This window comes from Hyla sarda, chromosome 1 (assembly GCF_029499605.1).
Source record: "Hyla sarda isolate aHylSar1 chromosome 1, aHylSar1.hap1, whole genome shotgun sequence".
NCBI lineage: Eukaryota > Metazoa > Chordata > Amphibia > Anura > Hylidae > Hyla > Hyla sarda.
In genome coordinates this window covers 270,120,489-270,143,192 of record NC_079189.1, presented here as the reverse complement: position 1 = coordinate 270,143,192, position 22,704 = coordinate 270,120,489, and the positions used below count along the sequence as shown (strand labels likewise).

General features: G+C 46.5%; 1 protein-coding gene across 3 annotated transcripts in view; it reads right to left on the bottom strand.

Moving 5' to 3' along the window:
• Positions 1-22,704, bottom strand: part of UBXN6 (UBX domain protein 6) — a 237,788-nt gene that overhangs the window by 60,638 nt on the left and 154,446 nt on the right. For all 3 annotated transcript variants that reach the window (XM_056572270.1, XM_056572262.1, XM_056572279.1), the window contains exon 9: positions 887-1,017. In XM_056572270.1, coding sequence (XP_056428245.1) covers positions 887-1,017 — 131 coding nt within the window. The remainder of the gene's footprint in view (positions 1-886; positions 1,018-22,704) is intronic.

The window sequence follows — 22,704 nt, the reverse complement described above, 5'->3', positions numbered from 1 at the left end:
CCGAGCCGGCAGTGTGTGACGTCACGCCTCCGCCCCCGTGTGACGTCACGCTCCGCCCCTCAATGCAAGCCTACAGGAGGGGGCGTGACAGCAATCACGCCCCCTCTCGTAGGCTTGCATTGAGGGGCAGAGCGTGACGTCACACGGGGGCGGAGGCGTGACGTCACACGCCGCCGGCCTGGTGGTCCCCTGTAATCAGACCCGGAGCGAACACGCTCCGGGGACTGATTACAGAGGGGGTGCCGCGTGCAAGATCACTGGGGTCCACAGCGGCGGGACTACCGCGATCATGCATCTTATCCCCTATCCTTTGGATAGGGGATAAGATGTGTAAGCACCAGAGAACCCCTTTAAATGGATTATCCAGCATAAACTTTTAATTTTTTTTTTCTTTTTTTGATAAATATGCCCAGGCTGTGTTATAACATAAAAATGAGGACATCACATAGCTGCTCAACCAATCACTGCAGCATTATCCTGCCTCAGTCAGTAATTGGCTGGGCAGCAATGTGACGTGCCCTCTGCAGCTCTAGGAAGCAAAGTTCACCAGAGACTGGGTGCCAAGCTAAAGAGGCTGCAGGGGAGCAATGGACGTAAGTATAGGCTTTTTTATGTACTCAGCCTGGGTGCGATTATAAATTAAGAAACCTTTATGATTACTAACACCTTTAAAGTTAATGGGATCTGTCAGATGCTGTTTGTGTCTGCCATGAAAGTGACCCAGTCACGCTATTTTTTTCATTTTTCTGCTTCAATGACGAAGCAGCAAAATGGAAATAAGGACACAGGTGTCAATCCACACTAAGTTTAATGCGTTCGTGTAATAATGTTGCAAATGGTTGGTTTTTCTGCAAAAACTGACTAACCAGCATATGCATTATCTCACCTTGTAGTATATAGTCATCTGGAAATCTGATTCTGAGAACAGTATATTTATATTTCCTTATTTCTCGTTTTTCTTCTCTTTCCCACATTGCTTTAGTCTTGAGCATGGAATTTTGCTTTAAATTCTCTGTTCTATGATGAAGTTACAGAGAATGTTGCTTTAAAGTTAGTTTACAAATTATTTTAGCATTAAAGGGGCATTCCGGCTGTAAACTATTCTTCCCAAAATCCTGCCCAGGCTGCTGGCATTAAAAAACAAAACAAACAAATACAAATATTCACCTCCCGTTGCTACCCTGATACCTTCACTGTGATCATTTTACAGGTTTTTTGAGTTGATGTGTCAGACTGCAGCTCAGCAAATCGCTGGCTGCAACGCTGTCCTGCCTTTGCCAGTGATTGGCTGTGCAGCAGTATGACATATTAGGACAAGAAGACTGGTGCTGGGGCTTAATACATCACACTTCACATCACATCACGCTATGGCCAGTGATAAGCTGAGCTGCAGTTTGATGCGTCAACCCTTGGCAACTCAAAGAGGATCAAAGCAAAGGCAAGGAAAGCCAAAAACCAGAGGCACCAGAGGAGTGGCAGGAAGTAAGTAGAGTGTTTTGTTTTTTCCATGCTGGCAGCCGGAGAACCCCTTTAAACTAAATATTAGAAACTGTACCTCTGTACTTCTTGCTAACCTAACTTATCAATGTTAGCAAGATGAAAGGATGGATGGCTACAGAAAGTAACGAAGGAAGTAAGACAAAATCAGACAACACAGTGTTTATACAGCTTTTATGTGTCCTTATGGACTACAAACAACCCCTGGATTATATTTAGAGAATCATTCTGCATCACACCTAAGGTAAGTAAAATAGTTTGCACTGTGACCCAAAAGTGTTCATCAGCAATGCAAAAGAAAATAGGGACGTGTGGACGGGCGCCTCTCCCAAATAGTAAAAGCTAGATGCCAAAAATTGGTTTAAAGATATTTATTAGAACGAGAGTGCAACTTAAAAGTTTCGAACTCGAGTAGAGTTCTTCGTCAGGCAGTGTGTGATACAAAGACAATTCATGGCAGATAAAAAAGTCTCTTATAGACTACTGCCAGGTCACCGGGTCAGGGTCCATACAGACATTAATAACACAATAAAAACCAGACATTAGTTTGTATACAATATTCATAAAAATGATATATAAACATAAATGCATTAACCCCTTCCTGCAGAATGACTTATATAAACATCCGGTTATGCAGCTAGTTTGCGCATCCTGACGTTTATATAAGTCGTTCAGTTAACCCGGCGATGCGCGGCATCACACTGGTTAACAGGCAGAAGCCCCGATGTTACCAGCGGGAGACAACTTTTGCAAGCCCCCCCAGGACCATCTGTGAATGGTACTGGTCAGCGATCACTCTGATTGGTCCAATCACCAATCACTGTGGACCAATCACAGTGTCTCAGCTGACTGGGAGAAAGTTCAGATTCCCTCCTAGAAATCCGGGCAGAGCGGGGGAAGATGACCCCGTGAGCTGCAGGGGCCAATGTGGTGGTGGTGGTGGTGGTGGGGGACCGGCGGCACATACCTGAGGACCTGTGCAGGCAGCGGGGACCCGTGGCAGGCAAGGGGAGGAGATAGCGGCGGTGGCATCAGTGAGGATCGCTGTAAAGTGATCTTCACTGCTGCTTCTAGGAGTTTCAAAACTACAACTCCCAGCATGACCAGACAGCTTTTGGCTGTCTGGGCATGCTGGGAGTTGTAGTTTTGCAACATCTGGAGGGCCACAGTTTGGAGACCAGTGTGCATTGATCTCCAATGTTTGCTCTTCCATATGTTGCAAAACTACAACTCTCACCACACCCTGACAGTGCAGGCATGCTGGGAGTTGTGGTTCTGTAAAATCTGGCCCTTCAGATGTTGCTGAACTACAACTCCCAGCATGCCTGGGCATGCTTGGAGTTGAAGTTTTGCCACATCTGGAGGGCTACAGTTTGGACACCACTACACAGTGGTCTCCAAACGGTTCTCCTCCAGTTGTTGCAAAACTACAACTCCAGCATGCCCTTCGGCTGAATGGGCATGCTGGGAGTTTTAGTTTTGTAACAACTGGAGGCACACTGGTTGGGAAACATTGTCTGTTTCCTAACTCAGTGTTTCCCAACCCATGTGCCTCCAGCTGTTGCGAAACTCCCAGCATGCACTGAACAGACCATGCATGCTGGGAGTTGTAGTTTTGCAACAGCTGGAGGCACACGGGTTGGGAAACACTGAGTTAAGTAGCAACCAGTGTGCCTCCAGCTGTTGCATAACTACAAGTCCCAGCATGCCCTTCTGCTGTCACTGCATGCTGAGAGTTGTAATTTTGCAACGTTGTAGTTTTGCAACAGGGTACATTCACATGGGCGGGGGTTTACAGAAAGTTTCTCACTGTATTGAGATGCAGCAAATTTTCCGCTGCAGCTAAAACTCCCACCATGAAACTTGCTACGAACCCCCCCCCCCCATGTGAATGTATTCTAAAACCACTACACTACACTACCACAAACTAAAAAAGTAAAAAAAAAACACTACTTATACATACACCCTTACAATACAAATGAAAAACGTCTGGTACAGCACTGTTTCCAAAACAGAGCCTCCAGCTATTGCAAAACAACAACTTCCAGTATTGCCGGACAGCCATTGACTGTCCAGGCATGCTGGGAGTTTTGCAACAGCTGGAGGCACCCTGTTTAGGAATACCCCTATGTCCATCTCTATGCAAATCCCTAATTAAGACCACATATGGGGTATTTCCATACTTGGGAGAAATTGCCTAACAAATTTTGGGGGGCTTTTTCTCCCTTTACCACTTATGAAAGGTAAAGTTGGGGTCTATTCCAGCATGTTATTTTAAAAAGTTAAATTTTTTATACTAACTTGCGGTGTTGACCCCACACTTTTCATTTGCACAAGAGGTAAAAGGAAAAAAAGACCCCCAATATTTGTAACACAATTTCTCCTGAGTATGGAAATACCCTATATGTGGACGTAAAATGCTCTGCGGGAGAACAACAAGGCTCAGGAGGGAGAGCGCCGTGTTCAATGAGGTGATTTGTACAGGGGTGGCTGATCGTAACAGCGGTTCTGACATAAACACAAAAAAACACCCACATGTGACCCAATTTTGGAAACTATATATTTTTTTTTCACTAAAATGCTGGTGTTATCCCACATTTTTCATTTTCACAAGGGGTAATAGGAAAAAAAAAACATAATTTGTAACCCCATATGCATATAATTTGTACCCCATATGCTCTGCGGAAGCACTTCATGGCTCAGAAGAGAAGGAGTGCCATTGCGCTTTTGGAGAAGGAATTTGACTGGAATTGAAGGCCATGTGCGTTTACAAAGCTCCCATGGTGCCAGAACGGTGACCCCCCCTTAAACACATGTGACCCCATTTTGGAAACTACACCCCTCACAGAATTTTATAAGGGGTGCAGTGGGCATTTACACCTCACTGGTGACTGACAGATTTTTGGAAGAGTGGTGCGTGAAAATGCATATTTACATTTTTTCATTTGCACAGCCCACAGTTCGAAAAGTTTGTTAAACGCCAGTGAGGTGTAAATGCTCACTGCACCCCCTTATTACATTCTGTGAGGGGTGTAGTTTCAGTTTAAAAAATGGGGTCACATGTGTGTGTGTGTGTGTGTGGGGGGGGGTCCACTGTTCTGGCACCATGGGGGCTTTGTAAACGCACGTGGCCCCAGACTTCCACACCAAACAAATTATCTCTCAAAAAAGCTCAATGGTGCTCCTTCTCTTCTGAGCATTGTAGTTTGCCTGCAGAGTACTATGCATCCACACATGGGGTATTTCCATACTCAGAAGAAATGGAGTTAAACATTTTGGGGGACATTTTCACCTATAACCTGTTGTAAAAATGGTAAGTTTAGGGAAAAATAAATGCATTTTAGTGAAGAAAAAAATAAAAAGATTTCATTTAAACATCTGACTTTAACCCCTTAAGGACCCAGCCCATTTTCACCTTAACCCCTTAAGGACCCAGCCCATTTTCACCTTAACCCCTTAAGGACCCAGCCCATTTTCACCTTAAGGACCCAGCCATTTTTTACACATCTGACCACTGTCACTTTAAGCATTAACCCCTTAAGGACCGAGGTCATTTTGGCCTTAAGGACCAGAGCATTTTTTGCAAATCTGGCCACTGTCACTTTAAGGGTTAATAACTCTGGGATTCTTTTACTTATGTATTTGATTCGGAGATTGTTTTTTCGTGACATATTCTACTTTATGTTAGTGGTAAATTTTTGTCAATACTTGCATCATTTCTTGGTGAAAAATAGCAAAATTTTATGAAAAATAAAAAAATTTAGTATTTTTCTAACTTTGAAGCTCTCTGCTTGTGAGGAAAATAGACATACCAAATACATTATATATTGATTCACATTTACAAAATGTCTACTTTATGTTTGCATCATAAAGTTGAGATATTTTTACTTTTGGAAGACATCAGAGGGCTTCAAAGTTCAGCAGCAATTTTCCTATTTTTCAAAAAATTTTCAAAATCGGAATTTTTCAAGGAACAGTTCTGTTTAAGTGTATTTGAGGGGTCTTCATATTAGAAATACCCCATAAATTACCCCATTATAAAAACTGCACCCCTCAAAGTGTACAAAATGACATTCAGAATGTTTGTTAACTCTTTAGGTATTTCACAGGAATAGCAGCAAAGTGAAGGAGAAAATTCTAAATCTCAATTTTTTTACACTAACATGTTCCTGTAGACCAAGTTTTTTAATTTTTACAAGGGGTAAAAGGAAAAAATGCCTCCCAAAATTTGTAACCCCATCTCTTCTGAGTATGGTAATACCCCATGTGTGGACTTCAAGTGCACTGCGGACGCAGTACAATGCTCCAAAGAGAAGGAGTCACATTTGGCTTTTGGAAAGCAAATTTAGCTGAAATGGTTTTTGGGGGACATGTCCCATTTAGGAAGCCCCTATGGTGCCAGGTGAGCAAAAAAAAAAACCCCACATGGCATACGATTTTGGAAACTACTCCCCTCAAGGAACATAACAAGGGGTACAGTGAGCTTTAACACCCCACAGGTGTTTGACGACTTTTTGTTAAAATCGGATTTGTAAATGAAAAAAATTTTTTTTTCACAAAAATGCATTTTTTGTCCCCAAATGTACTATTTTTACAAGAGGTTATAGGAGAAAATGCCCCCCAAAATTTGTAACCCCATTTCTTCTGTGTATGGAATTACCCCATGTGTGGATGTCAAGTGCTCTCCTGGTGCACTACAATGCTCAGAAGAGGAGAAGCGCGTTTGAGCTTTTGGAAAAATAATTTGTTTGGAATGGAAGTCAGGTGCCATGTGAGTTTCCAAAGCTCCCCATGGTGCCAGAACAGTGGACCCCCCCCACATGTGACCCCATTTCGGAAACTAAACCCCTAACGGAATGTAATAAGGGGTGCAGTGAGCATTTATACCCCACTGCTGTTTGACAGACTTTTGAAACAGTCAGCTGTGCAAATGAAAAATAAAATTTTTCATTTTCACGGACGAATGTTCACAAAATATGTCAAACGCCAGTGGGGTGTAAATGTTCACTGTACCCCTTATTACATTACGTGAGGGATGTAGTTTCCAAAATGGGGTCACATGTGGGAGAGTCCACTGTTCTGGCACCATGAGGGCTTTGTAAACGCACATGGCCTTAAATTCCAGCAAAATTCTTTCTACAAAATCCCAATGGCGCTCCTTCTCTTCTGAGCATTGTAGTTCACCCGCAGAGCACTTTACATCCACATATTGGGTATTTATATACTCAGAAGAAATGGAGTTACAAATTTTGGGGGGCTTTTTTCCTATTACACCTTGAAAAATTTGGGATAACACCAGCATTTTTGTGAAAAAATAAAATTTTTTCATTTTCAACGAAAATTCTTCAAACACCTGTAGGGTGTTAAGGCTCACTTTACCATTTGTTATGTTCCATTAGGGGTTTCATTTCCAAAATGGGGTCACATGTAGGTGTTTTTTTGTGTTTATGTCAGAACCGCTGTAACGATCAGCCACCCCCGTGCAAATCCCCTTAAATGTACATAGCGTGCTCACTCCTGAGCCATGTTGTGCGCTTGCAGAGCATTTTACTCCCACATATGGGGTATTTTTGTACTCTTTATTTTGGGGGTCTTTTTTCCTTTTACCTTTTGTGAAAATAAAAAGTATGGGTCAACACAGCATCTTAGTGTAAAAAATTAATTTTTTTTTACAACAACATGCTGGAGTATACCCCAACTTTACCTTTTCATAGGGGGTAAAAGGAGAAAAAGCCCGCAAAAATTGTTAGACAATTTCTTCCGATTACGGAAATACCCCATATGTGGCCCTAAACTGTTGCCTTGAAATATGACAGTGCTCCGAAGTGAGAGAGCGCCATGCCTATTTGAGGCCTAAATTAGGGATTTGCATAGGGGTGGGCATAGAGGTATTCTACGGCAGTGTTTCCCAAACAGGGTGCCTCCAGCTGTTGCTAAACTCCCAGCATGCCTGGAAAGTCAGTGGCTGTCTGGAAATGCTGGGAGTTGTTGTTTTGCAACAGCTGAAGGCTCTGTTTTTCATTTTTATTGAGGGGGACAGTGTAAGGTAGTGTATATGTAGTGTTTTACACTTTATTATGTGTTAGTGTAGTGTTCTTAGGGTACATTCGCACTGGCAGGTTATGGTGAGTTTCCCGCTAGGAGTTTGCGCTGCGGCAAAAAATTTGCCTCAGCCCAAACTTGAAGCAGAAAACTCACTGTAAACTCGCCCGTGTGAATTTAAATGGGGGGGGGGGCAAACCTCCAGCTGTTTCAAAACTACAACTCCCAGCATGCACTGACAGACCGTGCGTGCATGCTGGGAGTTGTACTTTTGCAGACTGTAGACCTTCAGATGTTGCTAGGCAACTCACTGGCTTCCGTAGGAACCAGTAAGCCAGCCGCACGACATCGCCGCCCGCCGATCACCGACGCCCGCAGCCTCCGGATGGGTAAGTGGATCTTCTGCCGCCGGTCCTCTGATGGTTTCCCCGTACTTCCCCACCTATTGTGGGTGGGCAGAACGGGGAAACCGAAGGTTAATCCCCCCCCCCCCCCCGCCCCGATCTGCTATTCGTCGTCGCTCCTTGAAGACCAATAGCAGGGATAGGAGGGGTGGCACCCCTGCCACCTCACTCCTATCCCTTCAGGGGGATCGTGGGTGTCTTGGACAACCGCGATGCCCCTTATATTTGGGTCTCCGGGTCACCATAGACCCGTAATGACCGGGAATCGGCGCAAATTCAGCGGGGACCTAAATTCCCACGGGCGTATAGATACATCCTCAGTCCTTAAGGGGTTAAAGGGGTACTCCACCCCTAGATATCTTATCCCCTATCCAAGGATAGCGTATAAGATGTCTGATCGCAGGGGTCCCGCTGCTGGGAACCCCCTCGATCTCTCCTGCAGCACCCAGAGTCATCAGCTCTCCAAAGCTAAGTTTGCTCAGTTGCTGATGACAGGGGCCGGCGGTTTGTGATGTCATGGCTCTGCCCCCTCATTACATCACACCCCACCCCCTTAATGCAAGTCTATGGGAGGGGGGTGGCAACAGTTATGCCCCCTCCCAAAGACTTGCATTAAGGGGGCGGGACGTGACATCATGAGGGGGCGGAGCCATGACGTCACGAACCGCCAGTCCCTGTATCGTGAGTCATCAGCCACGGAGCAAATCTAGCTCCAGAGAGCTGATGATTCGGGGGTGGGGCTGCAGGAGAGATCGCAGGGGTCCCCAGCAGCGGGACCCCCGCAATCAGACATCTTATCAGGGACCAGTTCAGTTTTGAAATGGATTTGAAGGGCCTTCTTATTATAAATACCCCATAAATGACTCCATTATAAAAACTTCACCCCTCAAAGTATTCAAAATGACATTCAAAAAGTTTAACCCTTTAGGTGTTTCACAGGAATAGCAGCAAATTGAAGGAGAAAATTCTAAATCTTCATTTTTTACACTGGCATGTTCTTGTAGACCCAGTTTTTGAATTTTTACAATGGGTAAAAGGAGAGAAATCTTGCTAAAATTTGTAACCCAATTTCTGTCGAGTAAGGAAATACCTCATATGTGTATGTCAAGTGCTCTGTGGGTGCACTAGAGGGCTCAGAAGGTGAGGAGCGACAGTGGGACTTTGGAAAGTGAGTTTTTCTGAAATGGTTTTTGGGGGGCATGTCACATTTAAGAAGCCCCTATGGTGCCAGAACAGCAACTCTCCCCTCCCTCCACATGGCATACTATTTTGGAAACTGCACCCCTCAAGGAACGTTACAAGGGGTATAGTGAGCCTTAACACCGTACAGGTGTTTGACGACTTTTTGTTAAAATTATTATTTAATAAAAAAAATTTCACTAAAATGCTAGTTTTCCCCCAAATTTGAAATTTTTACAAGTGGTAATAGAAGAAAATGCCCCACAAAATTTGTAACCCCATCTCTTCTGAGTATGGAAATACCTCATGTGTGGACGTCAAGTGCTCTGTTGGCACACTACAATGCTCAGAAGAGAGGGAGCCACATTTGGCATTTGGAAAGCAAATTTAGCTGAAATGGTTTTTGGGGGGCATGTTGCATTTAGGAAGCCCCTATGGTGCAAGAACAGCAAACAAAAACCCACATGGCATACTATTTTGGAAACTACACCCCTCAAGGAACGTAACAAGGGGTATAGTGAGCCTTAAAACCCCACAGATGTTTGACAAATTTCCGCTAAAGTTGGCAAAGAAAATGAAAAATTAGATTTTTTTCCACTAAAATGCTGGTGTTACCCCAAATCTTTCATTTTCACAAGGGGTTATAGGTAAAAAGACTCCCAAAATTTGTAACCCCATTTCTTCTGAGTATGGAAATACCCCATATGTGGATGTAAAGTGCTCTGCGGGGGAACTACAATGCTAGAAGAGAAGGAGCGCCATTGAACTTTTGGAGAGAGAATTTGATTGGAATAGAAGTCGGGGGCCATGTGCGTTTACAAAGCCCCCCGTGGGTCCAGAACAGTGGACCACCCCCCCCCCACATGTGACCCCATTTTGGAAGCAAAACCCCCCCACAGAATTTAATAAGGGGTGCAGTGAGCATTTACACCACACTGGCGTTTGACAGATCTTTGGAACAGTGGGCTGTGCAAATTAAAAATTTTATTTTTCATTTTCACGGACCACTGTTCCAAAAATCTGTCAGACACCTGTGGGGTGTAAAGGCTCACTGTACCCCTTATTAAATTCTATGAGGGGTGTAGTTTCCAAAATGGGGTCACATTTGGGGGGCACTGTTCTAGCACTATGGAGGCTTTGTAAACACACATGGCCTTCAATTTCGGATGCATGCTCTCTCCAAAATCCCAATGGTGCGCCTTCTCTTCTGAGCATTGTAGTTCGCCCGCAGAGCACTTTACATCCACATATGGGGTATGTTCTTACTGAGAAGAAATGGGGTTACAAATTTTGGGGGGCTTTTTTCCTAATCTCCCTTGTGAAAATGAAAAATTTAGGGTAACACCAGCATTTTAGTGAAAATTTTTATTTTTCATTTTCACATCCAACTTTAACGAAAATTTGTCAAACACCTGTGGGGTGTTAAGGCTCACTATACCCTTTGTTACATTCCGTGAGGGGTGTAGTTTCCAAAATGGGGTCACATGTGGGTATTTATTGTTTTGCGTTTATGTCAGAACCACTGTAAAATCAGCCACCCCTGTGCAAATCACCAATTTAGGCCTCAAATTTACATAGTGCGCTCTCACTCCTGAGCCTTGTTGTGCATCCGCAGAGCACTTTACACCCACATATGGGGTATTTCCGTACTCAGGAAAAATTGCGTTGCTAATTTTGGGGATCTTTTTTTCCTATTACCGCTTGTGAAAGTAAAAAGTATGGGGCAACACCAGCATGTTATTTAACATAAAAACATTTTACACTAACATGCTGGTGTAGACCCCAACTTTACCTTTTCATAAGGGGTAAAAGGAGAAAAAGACCCCCAAAATTTGTAACACAATTTCTCCCGAGTACGGAAATACCGTATGTGGCCCTAAACTATTTCCTTGAAATACGACAGGGCTCCAAAGCAAGAGCAAGCACCATGCGCATTTGAGGTCTATTTTGGGGATTTGCATCCGCCACCAAAATACCCTACGGCAGTGTTTCCCAAACAGGGTGTATCCAGCTGTTGCAAAACTCCCAGCATGCCTTGACAATCGGTGGCTGTTCAGCAATACTGGGAGTTGTTGTCTTTCAACAGCTGGAGACTCCGTTTTGGAAACAGTGCCGTACAAGACATTTTTTTAAATTTTATTGGGGGGGGGCGGCTGTTTAGGGGTATATGTATATGTGTTTTTTTTAGTGTAGTGTAGATTTTTAAGGTTACATTCACACAGGCGGGTTAACAGTGAGTTTCTCACGGGTAGTTTGAGCTGCGGCGGATAATTTGCTGCATCTCAAACTTGCAGCAGAAAACAGACCATACATGCTGGGAGTTGTAGTTATGCAACAGCTGGAGGCACATTGGTTGCGCAACACAGAGAGTTTTACTTAACTCAGTGTTTTGCAGTGTGCCTCCAGCTGTTGCAAATCTAGAACTCCCAGCATGTACAGTCTCTCAATGCATGCTGGGAGTTGTATTCTTGACACAGCTGGAGGCACACTGGTTGCGAAACACAAACTCTGTTTCACAACCAATGTGTCTCCAGCTGTTTCTAAACTGCAACACTCAGCATGCATTGACAGTCGAAGGACATGCTGAGAGTTATAGTTTTGCAACAGCTGGTGGCACACAGTTACAACTCTCAGCATGCCCTTTGGTAGTCTGTGCATGTTGGGAGTTGTAGTTATGCAACAGCTGGTTGCACACTTTTTCATAGAAAAAATGTGCCTCCAGCTGTTGCATAACTACAACCCCCAGCATGCACAGACTACCAAAGGGCATGCTGGAAGTTGTAGTTGGAACTCCAGCTGTTGCAAAACTACAACTCCCAGCATGCCCTTTGGCTGTGAATGCTGAGAGTTGTTTCTAAGCAACAAAAGGAGGTGAACAGGCCTCACCACCTGCTGTATCCTGCCGCCTGCACCGCCGAGATCATCGCCGCTGCTGCCACCGCAACCACCGCCGCTCTTAAAGGGACCCCCGCCGGACCAGGGAAAGGTAGGAGACCCTCGCCGGCGCCGATCTCCGCCCAGCAGGACAGTGATTGATCAGTCGTTCCAACCCATCAATCATGTGATTGTGAGGTGGCATCTGTGCCACCTCAGTCCTGCTGGGTAAGGGTGAATGGGGCTGTCTTGGACAGCCCCATTCTCCCTTTTTTCCGGGTCACCAGAGACCCCATTGACGCAGAATCCCTGCAAATCGCCAGTCTGAATTGGCTGGCGATTTGCGGCAATTGCCGACATGGGGATTTGCACGGGATGCCTGCTGATAGGTATCAGCAGTAATCCCGGTCCAGTCCACGCCCAGCGGGGACCAGAATTCCCACAGGCATTAAGATGCGCCCTGGGTCCTTAACGATCAAAAACCCAGGGCGTATCCATATGCCCTGGGTCCTTAAGGGGTTAACAAAAAGTCGTCAAACACCTATGGGTTAAGGCTCACTGTATCCCTTGTCACATGCCTTGAGGGGTGTAGTTTCCAAAATAGTATGCCATGTGTTTTTTTATTTTTGCTGTTATGGAACATAAATGCGACATGCCCCCCAAAAAACATTTCAGCAAAATTTGCTTTCAAAAAGCCAAATGTGGCTCCTTCTCTTCTGAGCATTGTAGTGCGCCAGCAGAGAACTTGACGACCACATATGGGGTGTTTCCATACTCAGAAGATATGAAGTTACAAATTTTGAGGGTCATTTTCTCCTACTAGCTCTTGTAAAAATGGTAAATTTGGGGGGGAAAATGCATTTTAGTGAAACAAAAAAAAATTTCATTTACACATCAGACTTTAACACCTGTGGAGTGTTAAAGGGGTAGTCCAGTGGTGAAAAACGTATCCCCTATGCTAAGGATAGGGGATAAGATTCAGGTTGCGGGGGGTCCGACCGCTGGGGCACCCCCTGATCTCTCTGTACGGGGCTCCGGCTCGCTGGCCAGATAGCGCATGTTGACCACCGCACGAAGCGGCGGCCAACACGCCCCCTCAATACATCTCTATAGCAGAGCCGGAGATTGCCGAAGGCAGCGATGTGTTGAGGGGGCGTGTCAGTCGCCGCTTCATGCGGTGGTCAACACGCACCCTTCCCGAGGGCTGTTGGGGTCCCGTACAGGAGACTGTAAAACTGTAATCCTTAGGATAGGACTACCCCTTTAAGGCTCGCTGTACCCCTTGTTGCGTGCCTTGAGGGGTGCAGTTTCCGAAATAGTATGCCATGTGTTTTTTTTCTTTTCTTCCTGTTATGGAACCATAGGGGCTTCCTAAAATGCGACATGCCTCCTAAAAATCATTTCAGCAAAATTCACTCTCCAAAATCCCATAGTCGCTACTTCGCTTCTGAGCCTTATAGTGCACCCATAGAGCACTTTATGTTCACATATGAGGTATTTCCTACCCGAGAGAAATTGGGTTACACATTTTGGGGGGCATTTTCTCCTTTTACCCCTTGTAAAAATTCAAAAACTGGGTCTACAAGAACTCAGTAGGGACTCATTAGGGATATAGGTTGAACTAGATGGACTCTGGTCTTTTTTTAACCTTACGAACTATGTTACTATGGTAGTGTAAAAAATGGAGATTTAGAATTTTCTCCTTCACTTTGCTGCTATTCCTGTGAAACACCTAAAGGGTAAACAAACATTCTGAATATAATTTTGTATACTTTGAGTTTTTTATAATGCGGTCATTTATGGGGTATTTCTAATATGAAGGCCCCTCAAATCTACTTCAAAACTGAACTGGTCCCTGAAAAATTCAGATTTTGAAAATTCTGTGAAAAATTTGAAAATTGCTGCTGAACTTTGAAGCCCTCTGATGTCTTCCAAAAGTAAAAACATGCAACTTTATGATGCAAACATATTAGACATATTATATATGTGAATCAATATATAATTTATTTGGTATGTCTATTTTCCTCACAAACAGAGAGCTTCAAAGTTAGAAAAATGCTAAATTTTCAAACTTTTCATGAAATTTTTAATTTTTTACCAAGAAATGATGCAAGTATCGACAAAAAGCTACCACTATAACAAAGTAGAATATGTCACGAAAATACAATCTCGGAATCAAATACATAAGTAAAAGCATCCCAGAGTTATTAATGCCTAAAGTGATAGTGGTCAGATGTGAAAAAAATGCTCTGGTCCTTAAGGTCAAAATGGGCTTGGTCCTTAAGGGGTTAAAATAATTGATAAAAATAATGAAATAAATTAAATTATATTTTCAGATTTTCATAACATTCATTGTGATTGCAATGCTATTATCATAACACTTAAGGGTGCGTTGACACGGAGTAATTCAAGAGGAATTTACTCGAGTAATTCCTCTTGAATTCTCCTCTCTAAATTAATGCACATCTCCTCTGTCCATTGACTTCAATGTTATTTCCGCTGTCCTGTTCACACTGCGGAAATTCTGCTAGAGGAATTCCGATGCTGAATTCCGTTCCGCTTGAAGAATGAACATGTTCATTCTTCAAGCGGAATCCGCTAGCAGAAATCAATAGAAGTCAAATGGTAAAAAAAAATTCTGCCCGACATCGTTTTCACGCAATTCGCGTGGAAATGGCTGAAAAAACCTTCATTTCTTTCTCCCCCATTTCCGTGTGCAAATTGCGCGTGAATATTGCGCAAAAATATAATTATTTTTTCCGCCAGTAAATTTTTCGGCGTGAATTACTCTTGATTTACTACGTGTGAACGCACCCTTAGTTTAGGCAAAGCCCTAACGGTTCAGGGAAAAAATTATGCCATATCCTTCCCCTGTCAGCACTTAGAAGTGTGTTTCATACGGAACAGCTGGAGGCACTCAAAGGGAGTTGCACACTGCATGCTGCTATTAGTCTATGAATGAAACTGAAGGGTGTAGGGCTCCACCTGTTTCCACTATGGAGTGATTGTAGCCACACAATGTTGTGGTTTAGGAGTGAAAGGTAGTGGAGATCCACCTGTTACCAATGGAAGGGAACTGGCAGTGGCGGCTCTAGACTTTGTGAGGCCTTAGGCAAAACTCGAACAAGAGGCCCTCATTGATAAGTTGCCATGAGGGTTGGCAGAACCCGGGGCAAGGCAAAGTATTTGCGCAATTATGGTGTCCCTAGGAAATTTAACCCAATAGGGCAGTTAGGGGCCAAAGCCATAATATATCCAAACTCCAGGGCCGAAGCCCGGGGTAAAAAAATCCCTTTATAATCAACTCTAAAATATAACTTTTATTGGATATGAAATAAAACAACCCCAAAGTGAGAGTTAAAAACTGTCATTTAGACAGGGCTATTAAAGGGGTACTCCACCACTAGACATCTTATCCCCTATCCAAAGGATAGGGGATAAGATGTCAGAACGCCGCGGTCCCGCTGCTGGGGAGCCCTGCGATCCCCGTTGTGGCACTGCGCTGTCATTACAGCACAGAGCGAGTTCGCTCTGCACGTAATGACGGGCAATACAGGGGCCGGAGCATCGTTACATCACGGCTCCGCCCCTCGTGATGTCACGGCCCGCCCCTTTCAATACAAGTCTATGGGCGAATTCGCACTGTGCTGTAATGATAGCGGGGTGCCGCAGCAGGGATCCCAGGGCTCCCCAGCAGCGGGACCGCGGCAATCTGACATCTTATCCCCTATCCAAAGGATATGTCTAGGGGCGGAGTACCCCTTTAATGATCAGTACAAAGCACAGAATCAATACTCTGCAATAGCAGTATGTGCGATGCTGCAGTTCACCGCAGTAACAGCCCCTGTCTATGTGTCTGATTAAAACATATACACCATGCTGTTACGCCTAGCGCTCCGGGTCCCCGCTCCTCCCCGGAGCGCTCACGGCGTCTCTCTCCCTGCAGCGCCCCGGTCAGTCCCGCTGACCGGGAGCGCTGCACTGACATGGCCGTCGGGGATGCGATTCGCACAACGGGACACGCCCGCTCGCGAATCGCATCCCAAGTCACTTACCCGTCCCGGGCCCCTCCTGTCATGTGCTGGGGCCCGGGCGCGCGCGCGCCAGCTCTCTGAGACTTAAAGGGCCAGTGCACCAATGATTGGTGCCTGGCCCAATTAGCTTAATTGGCTTCCACCTGCTCCCTGGCTATATCTGATCACTTCCCCTGCACTTCCTTGCCGGATCTTGTTGCCTTGTGCCAGTGAAAGGGTTTAGTGTTGTCCAAAGCCTGTGTTACCTGAACTCCTGCTATCCATCTTGACTACGAACCTTGCCGCCTGCCCCGACCTTCTGCTACGTCTGACCTTGCCTCTGCCTAGTCCTTCTGTCCCACGCCTTCTCAGCAGTCAGCGAGGTTGAGCCGTTGCTAGTGGATACGACCTGGTTGCTACTGCCGCAGCAAGACCATCCCGCTTTGCGGCGGGCTCTGGTGAACACCAGTAGCCTCTTAGAACCGGTCCACCAGCACGGTCCACGCCAATCCCTCGCTGACACAGAGGATCCACTACCTGTAAGCCGAATCGTGACAGTAGATCCGGCCATGGATCCCGCTGAGGTGCCGCTGCCAAGTCTCGCTGACCTCACCACGGTGGTCGCTCAGCAATCGCAGCAAATTGCCCAACAAGGACAGCAGCTGTCGCAGTTGACCGCCACGTTACAGCAACTTCTGTCTCTGCTACAGCAGCAACCATCTCCTCCGCCAGCTCCTGCACCTCCTCCGCAGCGAGTGGCCGCTCCTAGCCTCCGCTTGTCCCTGCCGGACAAATTTGATGGGGACTCTAGACTCTGCCGTGGATTTTTGTCTCAATGTTCCCTGCATATGGAGATGTTGTCGGACTTGTTTCCTACAGAACGGTCTAAGGTGGCGTTCGTAGTGAGCCTTCTTTCAGGAAAGGCCTTGTCTTGGGCCACACCGCTCTGGGACCGCAATGATCCTGCCACAGTCCAGTCCTTCTTCGCTGAAGTCCGGAGTGTCTTCGAGGAACCAGCCCGAGCTTCTTCTGCCGAGACTGCCCTGCTGAACCTGGTCCAGGGTAATTCTTCAGTGGGCGAGTACGCCATCCAATTTCGTACTCTTGCTTCCGAATTATCATGGAATAATGAGGCTCTCTGCGCGACCTTTAAAAAAGGCCTATCCAGTAGCATCAAGGATGTGCTGGCCGCACGAGAGATTCCTGCCAACCTGCAAGAACTTATCCATTTGGCCACCCGCATTGACATGCGTTTTTCTGAGAGACATCAGGAGCTCCGCCAGGAAAAAGACTTAGATCTCTGGGCACCTCTCCCACAGCATCCTTTGCAGTCTACGCCTGGGCCTCCCGCCGAGGAGGCCATGCAAGTGGATCGGTCTCGCCTGACCCAGGAAGAGAGGAATCGCCGTAGGGAAGAAAATCTTTGTCTGTACTGTGCCAGTACCGAGCATTTCTTGGTGGATTGCCCTATTCGTCCTCCACGTCTGGGAAACGCACGCACGCACCCAGCTCACATGGGTGTGGCGTCTCTTGGTTCAAAGTCTGCTTCTCCACGTCTCACGGTGCCCGTGCGGATTTCTCCTTCAGCCAACTCCTCCCTCTCAGCCGTGGCCTGCTTGGACTCTGGTGCCTCTGGGAATTTTATTTTGGAGTCTTTGGTGAATAAATTCTGCATCCCGGTGACCCGTCTCGTCAAGCCGCTCTACATTTCCGCGGTCAACGGAGTCAGATTGGATTGCACCGTGCGTTACCGCACAAAACCCCTCTTAATGTGCATTGGACCCCACCACGAAAGGATTGAGTTCTTCGTCCTTCCCAACTGTACCTCTGAGGTCCTCCTCGGTCTGCCATGGCTCCAGCTTCATTCTCCCAACCTTGACTGGACCACCGGGGAGATCAAGAACTGGGACTCTGCTTGCCACAAGAGATGCCTCTCCCCCCCTCCCAGTCCCGTCAGGCAAGCCTCAGTGCCTCCTCATGGCCCCCGTCCTTGTGTCACCCTGCCCCGTGCCAAGCTTCACCCTCTGCCCTCCCTCCCCATTCCCACTCCTGCTGTACTGCCTGCCTTTGAGGAAACCCTCCATTCACTCCCGGTGTCCTCGTCCCAGGTAAAGCAGTTGTCGGACAAAAAAAGGGGGAGACCTAAGGGGGGGGGTACTGTTACGCCTAGCGCTCCGGGTCCCCGCTCCTCCCCGGAGCGCTCACGGCGTCTCTCTCCCTGCAGCGCCCCGGTCAGTCCCGCTGACCGGGAGCGCTGCACTGACATGGCCGCTCGCGAATCGCATCCCAAGTCACTTACCCGTCCTGGGCCCCTCCTGTCATGTGCTGGCGCGCGCGGCTCCGCTCTCTAGGGCGCGTGCGCGCCAGCTCTCTGAGACTTAAAGGGCCAGTGCACCAATGATTGGTGCCTGGCCCAATTAGCTTAATTGGCTTCCACCTGCTCCCTGGCTATATCTGATCACTTCCCCTGCACTTCCTTGCCGGATCTTGTTGCCTTGTGCCAGTGAAAGCGTTTAGTGTTGTCCAAAGCCTGTGTTACCTGAACTCCTGCTATCCATCTTGACTACGAACCTTGCCGCCTGCCCCGACCTTCTGCTACGTCTGACCTTGCCTCTGCCTAGTCCTTCTGTCCCACGCCTTCTCAGCAGTCAGCGAGGTTGAGCCGTTGCTAGTGGATACGACCTGGTTGCTACTGCCGCAGCAAGACCATCCCGCTTTGCGGCGGGCTCTGGTGAACACCAGTAGCCTCTTAGAACCGGTCCACCAGCACGGTCCACGCCAATCCCTCGCTGACACAGAGGATCCACTACCTGTAAGCCGAATCGTGACACATGCCATCCTCTACATGTTTCGCCATCACAACGGCATTCTCAAGAGATGTATAGTGGCAGTAATTAGACTATACACCTCTTGAGAACGCCGTTGTGCAGCATCGCACATACTGTCAGTCACAATGTCAGTTTTTAACTCTCACTTTGGGGTTGTTTTATTTAATATCCAATAAAAGTTATATTTTAGGGTTGATTATAAAAGAATTTTTACCCCGGGCTTTGGCCCTGGGGTTTGGATATATTGTGGTGGCCCAGAACAGAAGTGGACCTTCTGTAAACTATTGGTCCTATCAGATGGACTCCGTCTCAGTCCCCTGGCCCCCACACTCTTTAGAACTCTCATCACCCTTTTTGTTGTATAAAGAGTTAATGTATTACATTCATGTTAATGTGCCTTTAAATGTTGTTACTAAGCCTATCTAACCAAGGAAGGTGCCAGTGACAAGGTTACTTGTAGGTTACCTATAGGACCCCTTTAATTGCTCCCTTATATACTGGGGAGGAGCTAGCCTAGTCAGATTAGTCTGAGGAGCAGTACAGTCAAGACCTGAGAGTGTCTGGTGTTGCTGAGGAAGACCAAGGCCTAGTCACACAGCCACGCATCTACCAACAGAACCCCCTTCAGGTGAAAGTCAAAGCCTGGTAAGCCTAAATACAGGGAAGAAGTCTAGTTAGCATAGTCAAGTCTGTAAAGCCTAAGTCAGCGTCTGTCAAACCTAAAGTCAGCGTGGGATTGCATAATTGAGTCCAAGTGCACTATAAGTCCAAGCGAGCCCACAAGTCTCCTTAAGTCCACTGGTCATCTCCTTGGGCCTAAGCTGAACTGTAAAGTGCCGTTGTTCCGTAACCTTGCACCTGAGGGATTTTTTGCCCCGCGCCTGGCCCAGGAACCAGCGGCCATACCTTGGGTGGTGTAGAGTATAACCACACCCTGGCATCACAAATACAAGGGGTTAATGCCATCTGCCTCTGAGGGTAACAACATCTGCCCTCCATCACACCCCTCACCACACAATGTTGGTAGCTTTCTGGATACAGGTATCACTAGTGCCAAGTCACAGAGCGGGTCACTACAGCGCCTCCGGATTTACAGTTTTGCATTATTTTTAACCCCTTTTTGCACCCAATGGAAAAATTATTTAGTAGATTTTTGCACCTGCACATAAAATGCTGCATCTTCTCCTGTACTGCAGCTCTTCACCTGCAAGCCCTACCAGAGACTCCCCTTCCTCCCCTCTGTATGGATGCCTCCTCCTGATCCTCCTCTAATAGGTGCCCTCCCAGCACCCCACATACTCTCCTTTGACCCATCATAAATGTGCTCCTCCCTTCTGCCCCCTCCTTATACACTCTTCTTATCTTCGTTTTCCCCTTATAAAAGCATTCCCCCTCCTGTTCCCCCTAAAAGACCCATATTCTTCTTCTTTCCGCTCTTCAATACCCCTCCTTTCCTCTTGTACACCCTTATATAGAGCCTTTTTCTCCTCATGCCCCTAAATAAATGTTCTTCTCTCCCCCCTAACAGACTCCTCATATCCCCCACCCTTTTCCCGTTAGTGACCCTGCTCCCTTTACTATGCCCCCCTGTCTCCTGCTTCCCCTTCTTAATACCCCACTGTTAGTGCCGCCTCCTCCCCTCCTGCTTCCAATAATAGTCCCCTGGCCCTGTGTTGCCCCCTCGTCTACTGTCCAAGGCTCGCACTTTTCTCTGTCTGGTGCAGCAGCACTCAGTGTGAGCTCCAGAGTTGTCACACCTCTTCTCCTCCTCCCGGGCGTGTGTCTGTCCTTCTGGTGCAGCGTGCTGTGCAGGACTTCTAATGCAGGCTGCATGCAAAGACATCATGTGATCATGTGCAGTCCTGCGACTCACAACGCACCAGAGGGATAGACACAGGCTCGGCCACATGCACCGTAAGTGCTCTGGTTAAGTTTGGGAGAAGGGATTCCTGTTCCCTGTTCCTGCAGAACAATGAGTGGCGATGCGTACACTGTACTCATCGCCACTCATTTTACTTTCTTAGGGGGCAGAGTTAGGCTGCCTAACTCGCCTAATGGTAGAGCCGCCTCAATGTTCGCCTTGATGTAGGATTATTTGTGAATTGGACTAGTAGTTGTTGTTCCAAACATATGATTTTGCCATTCGGTTTGTTATTTATGAAAGGAGCTCAAAGTAGTAAGGAAGCCATAAAAGAGGTGAGTTTTAGAGCATTATCATCCTGCCCATCGGAATGCTCTAAAACTAAATATCTTTGGACCAATTTTTGGCACCTAACTTTAACTATTTGGGAGAGGCACCAGTCCACACGTCCCGGTTTTCTTTTGTATCGCTGAATTCTACACTCCTTGTGCATTGGGCTGGACATGGAGGCAGCCATCCTATATCCAGGACTACAAAGCGAGTCTACAGGCAATCCCAGGTGTTGTGCCGTCAGCAAGGAGATTTACCATATATGCAGTAAAGCATACAAAACAGTGCTACACTAGGGGCGCGCCTCTTTCTTTTGTTCTCTACTAGCTGAGTACCCCACTTTGCCCGTTTTTTTCTTCCTAATCCTTGTTGGGGAGGAAAATCAACAAAGGAGGAAGCTTTTGACTTCATATCCCATCCTCATATATTGTTGTCATATCCCGTCCTCATATCCCGTCCTCATATCCCATCCTCATATCCCGACCTCATATCCCGACCTCATATCCCGACCTCATATCCCAACCTCATATCCCAACCTCATATCCCAACCTCAGGTGGGACTGATTTGTGATGAAGATATCGACCTCATATCACGTCCTCCCATCTTAACCTCATATCCTGTCCTCATATCCCGACCTCCTATCTTGACCTCCTATCCCATCCTCATATACTGTCCTCATATCCAGTCATCATATCCTGACCTCATATCCCGTCCTCATGTCCCATCCACATGTCCTGTCCTCAGGTGGTACTGATTTGTGATGAAGATACTGTAAGCTGAAAATAGAAGGGGACATGGCTTTGTGGGACTGGGCGTGATTTGCAAGCCAGACCGATGCACAAAAAGGGTAGATAATAAAAGGGGTGGTGTTTAAATAGTGGGTGTGTCTTTGTGAGATGGGGTGTGGCTTGCCAGCCAAACTGACACATTCACCAGGAGATGCAGAGCGGAGCTTGTGGAGTAAGGTACTGAACTCCCATATACTTGCATAGGACTTGAAACTAAAAACCCATCTTTTATATAAGTGTGTAGGTAAGAGTTTATTTAACTCCTTAAGGACACATGACGTACTGGAACGTCATGTGTCCGCTCCCGATCTATAACGCGGGGCCAGACCTCTAACAACATCCGGGACCCGTGGCAAATAGCACGCGGCATTGATCGCGGTGCCGCGTGCTATTAACCCTTTAGACGCGACGTTCAATGTTAAAAGCCGCGTCTAAAGTGAAAGTATGCTGGTTAGCTCAGTGGGCTGTTCGGGATAGCCGTGGCGAAATCGGCATCCCTGAGAGCCAGGCATGAGCAGTCAAGCGGCAGAATCATCGATCACTGGTTTCCTATGAGAAACCAGTGATCAATGTAAAAGATCAGTGTGTGCAGTGTTATAGGTCCCTATGGGAGCTATAACACTGCAAAAAAAAGTGGAAAAAAAAGTGAATAGAGATCATTTAACCCCTTCCCTATTAAAAGTTTGAATCACCCCCCCTTTTCCCATAAAAAAAAAACACTGTGTAAATAGAAATAAACATATATGGTATCGCCGCGTGCGTAAATGTCCGAATTATAAAAATATATCGTTAATTAAACCGCAGGGTCAATGGTGTACGCGCAAAAAAATTCCAAAGTCCAAAATAGTCAATAAGTCCTATCAATGCAAAAATGGTACCGCTAAAAA